Source organism: Martes martes, assembly GCF_963455335.1.
Source record: "Martes martes genome assembly, chromosome: 4".
NCBI lineage: Eukaryota > Metazoa > Chordata > Mammalia > Carnivora > Mustelidae > Martes > Martes martes.
In genome coordinates, this window is record NC_137891.1 from 141,939,087 (window position 1) to 141,942,668 (window position 3,582).

Here is a 3,582-nt window from a genome sequence, read left to right on the forward strand (position 1 = left end):
AGGTTGCAATCCCAAGGTTCAGGTTGGCATGTGAGCTAGATTCCAACCTGCAAGTCAAAACCCAGCGATATTTGGGTAGTTCTGAGCCTTGTGAGCTGGGTGCTTTTTTTTTTTTTTTTTTTAAACAACTAACCCCTGAATTTATTACCGGATAATGTGGATATCCTGTCATTTCTGCTAAATAAGCAATGTGATGAGATCCCATGGCATGGTATGTGTGTGTCAGGTGTGAGAAAGAATGCCCACTCTTCACAGAGTCAAAACTGAACTAAAATAAAACACCATATCTGACCCTCGCAGGGTGTACCATGAAATCAGAAGCATTTCCTTCTTTCCATTTCTATTTTACCACTTGCTGTTATCCCAGATCCTTTTTTTTTTTTTTTTTTTTACTGGATCAGTTATTTAATTAGGTTCTTTGTAAGAAATTTAGAACACCAGTTTGTGAGGGTAAACTCCATTTGTGAGAGAAAACACAGAGCGGAGGTAGCCCTGAAGCTGAGGAACAGCCTTGATTTTTGGGAGAATTTGCGAGTCCACAGCTTTCTGATCAACCTTGCGCTGCTCTGTAATCTCGTATTTCTCTTTCTCCGTGTCGAAGATCTCACCCTCCTGGTGTCTGGGCTTATGCAACTTCTTCTTCTTGAAATAAGCATCAGTGAGATGTTTGGGGATTTTCACGCTGCTGGTATCAATTTTGGTAGAAGTGGCAATGACGAATTTTTGGTGTGTTCTACGCAGAGGAACTCGATTGAGGGACAGAGGTCCAGTCACAAGTAGCAAGCCACTGCTCAGCTGCTTCAGGAAAACTACCCTCTTGCCTCTGTGGCACCCAGTGAGGATGATCAAAATGGTCCCAGGGGTGATGCTAGCTCGCAGTTTTCTCACGTGCTGACTGAAAGGTTTTTTGCCGTGGCTCAACAGCTTTCGAGGCACGTCTTCAGTAGGATAATACCTAGGCATTTTGCGAAGTTTAACCACTCGGGTACCACCGTTCTTGTCACCACCAACTGGTTTTGTGACGGTAGCAAGAACCTTCTCCTTCTTTTTCTTTTCAACCCTAGATTTAGCTGCCGAATACTTCCTCTTGTAAAAGGCCTTTCTGGAATACATAGCTGATCGGGAGTATCTGCCAATTCCTCTGACTAGGACAGGGTTTCGGCTGCAGTGGGGCTTCCCCTTCTTCGGGGTTTTAGCCTTCTGGCTACCCTTCTTAGCCTTGCCACCGCCATCAGCCTTCTTGGCTTCAGGTTTCTTCTCCTTAGTATCCGGCTTCTCAGCTTTTTCGCCCGCCATCTTGCAAGATGGGAAAGAGCTGTTATCCCAGATCCTTATTGAAGTGCTTCTATCAAGTTGGCAGACTGTACTCTTTTTCTTTTTTTAAAGATTTTACCTGGGGTGCCTGGTTAAATGTCTGCCTTCAGCTCAGGTCATGACCCCAGGGTCCTGGGATCAAGCCCCGCATCGGGCTCTCTGCTCAGTGGGAATCCTGCTTCTCCCTTTCCCACTCCCCCTGCTTGTGTTCCCTTTCTCGCTGTGTCTCTCTCTGTCAAGTGAATAAATAAAATCTTTAAGAAAAAAGATTTTACTTACGTATTTGTATCTATATGTATGTATTTGAGAGAGACAGTGAGAGAGAGAGTGCATGAGCAGAGGGAGAGGGAGAAGCGGTCTCCCCACTGAGCAGGGAGCCTGATGCAGGGCTCGATCAGGACTCTGTCGATGCAGGACTCTGCAGTTATGACCTGAGCTGAAGGCAGACACCTAACCAACTGAGCCACCCAGGCGCCCTCAGACTGTACTCTTTGATACAGAGCTCATTATCCTCACTTTGTGGTATCTAGTAATAGATTTCTACATTTACTTGGTAGGTTACCAAGCCGTTTTGCATATGACCCTCATAACAGCTAAGTGAGGTAGCCAAGGCTGCTTACTCCTCTTTCCATTGTACAGCAGAGCAAACTGAGGCCTAGAGAGTTGAAGAGACTTGCCCAGCTAGTTAATGCCAGAACCAAGACTAGTCCCCAGCTTTTTCTGCTCGGCCACATAAGTAATGTCAGTCCTGGGAAGGAGAGCACCATTGCTGTGAGTCAATTTTTTTTTTTTTTTTTTTACTTTTTAATCATATTTTCACATGTTGACACCCTGTTTTTCTTTGGACCCATTCTAAATCAATGTTTGGATGGGGGCTATGTGAGGTTGTGCTGCTGAGGGGGAGTGGGTGGACAGGAATCCAAAGCACATGGGTCTATGGCCAATGGGCTGCTTTCTCTATAGCCCAGGCGATCCAAACCAAATGTGACAAGTGGGCAGAATCTCATAAGTATTCCAGCTCTTCACTTCCCTGGTTTGATTACATTGTACCGGATGGCATTTGGAACCCGGTTCAGGGTGCACAGAGCTGAATTATGCAATTTGCCAATATGCAATTAACTGGAGTAGCAACACATTCAATCTAATGGGGGCCAGACAGAGACTGCATAATTCTTGGGAGCACAAGTTGATTATGCAGTTAAGTGATATGCACTTAAGAGAAGTGCACCACATCTATCTGATCCCATTTCTTCCAACAGATTCTTCATGGCACTTTACTCCAGCCTTTCTGCTTTTATGGTTCAACGTATTCTAACCTGTATCCACTTGAAATGAGAATCTTACAGTTCATATGTAGATTCGGGATTCATTTCTTTTAAAAATCTTAACTCTTGAATGCAAAAATGGATAGGCACGTGAGAAAAGAAAGGAGGGAACTGGGGGGCTCCGTGGGTCGGGGTCTTAAAGACAGGAAATGATAACTGGATTGTATAATTTAGGGTGCTTCGTTTTCAGTTTCTTTTTTTTCCCCTTAGTTAGGAAGTTGTGTTTCAAATGCAAACGTGAGGTGCATGAGAAGATTTCTTTTTAAAAGCAATGGCCTTTGCAGTCGGTATTTTTTTTTTTAACTTGAAAATGGATATTGTAGAAAGGGGGCCCCTTTACGAGAAACTCCAATTAAATGACAGTTCATTGAGTGTAGCCAGTTTTAAGTTACTCTGATGATGATGGATCGTTAATTTAATTTGGCAGGTTTTACTGGTTTACTGTTATGCTTGCCGTATGCCCTGGATTGACCTAAATCCTTTGGGGGGAACCCCTAGAAGTATAAAGTATGGCTGTCTGTCCTCAACCTCCTTAGCAGGTCACGAGTCATGCATACAAAGCAATTGAGGAACAATAAAACACAGCGTATGATTAGGTGTCCAATATGGTTGTTAAAGACAGTAAAAGATGAAAGAAATCAGAGAAGAGAGAAAATAAACTGGGCTGGATTTTCTCATCACTAGAGGGAGACAGAGGGAGAAGCAAGGGTCAGAGCTTCACATATATTAGGTCACATCAAAACTATTCTGTAAAGGTACTACTGTCCCGAATTTACAGATGAAGAAGCTGAGGCTCAGGGAGGTTAAGGAACTTGTCCATGATCCGCAGGTAGTAGGAAACAAAGTGAGAATTTAGAAGCAGGTCTTCCTCTCCCCACACTTCCTCCTTGGAGGTGTTAAGGGGGGAGGCCATGGCAGACGGGCTGTGGAGGGTTCAGACATC

At 44.1% G+C, this 3,582-nt stretch overlaps 1 protein-coding gene across 1 annotated transcript; it reads right to left on the bottom strand.

The window, feature by feature from the left end:
- Positions 1-390: 390 nt before the first annotated feature.
- Positions 391-1,305, bottom strand: LOC308340800 (large ribosomal subunit protein eL6-like). The gene has a single exon (XM_080800185.1). The coding sequence runs from the start codon at positions 1,294-1,296 to the stop codon at positions 430-432; it is 867 nt and encodes a 288-aa protein (XP_080656311.1). The 5' UTR covers positions 1,297-1,305; the 3' UTR covers positions 391-429.
- Positions 1,306-3,582: the final 2,277 nt, after the last annotated feature.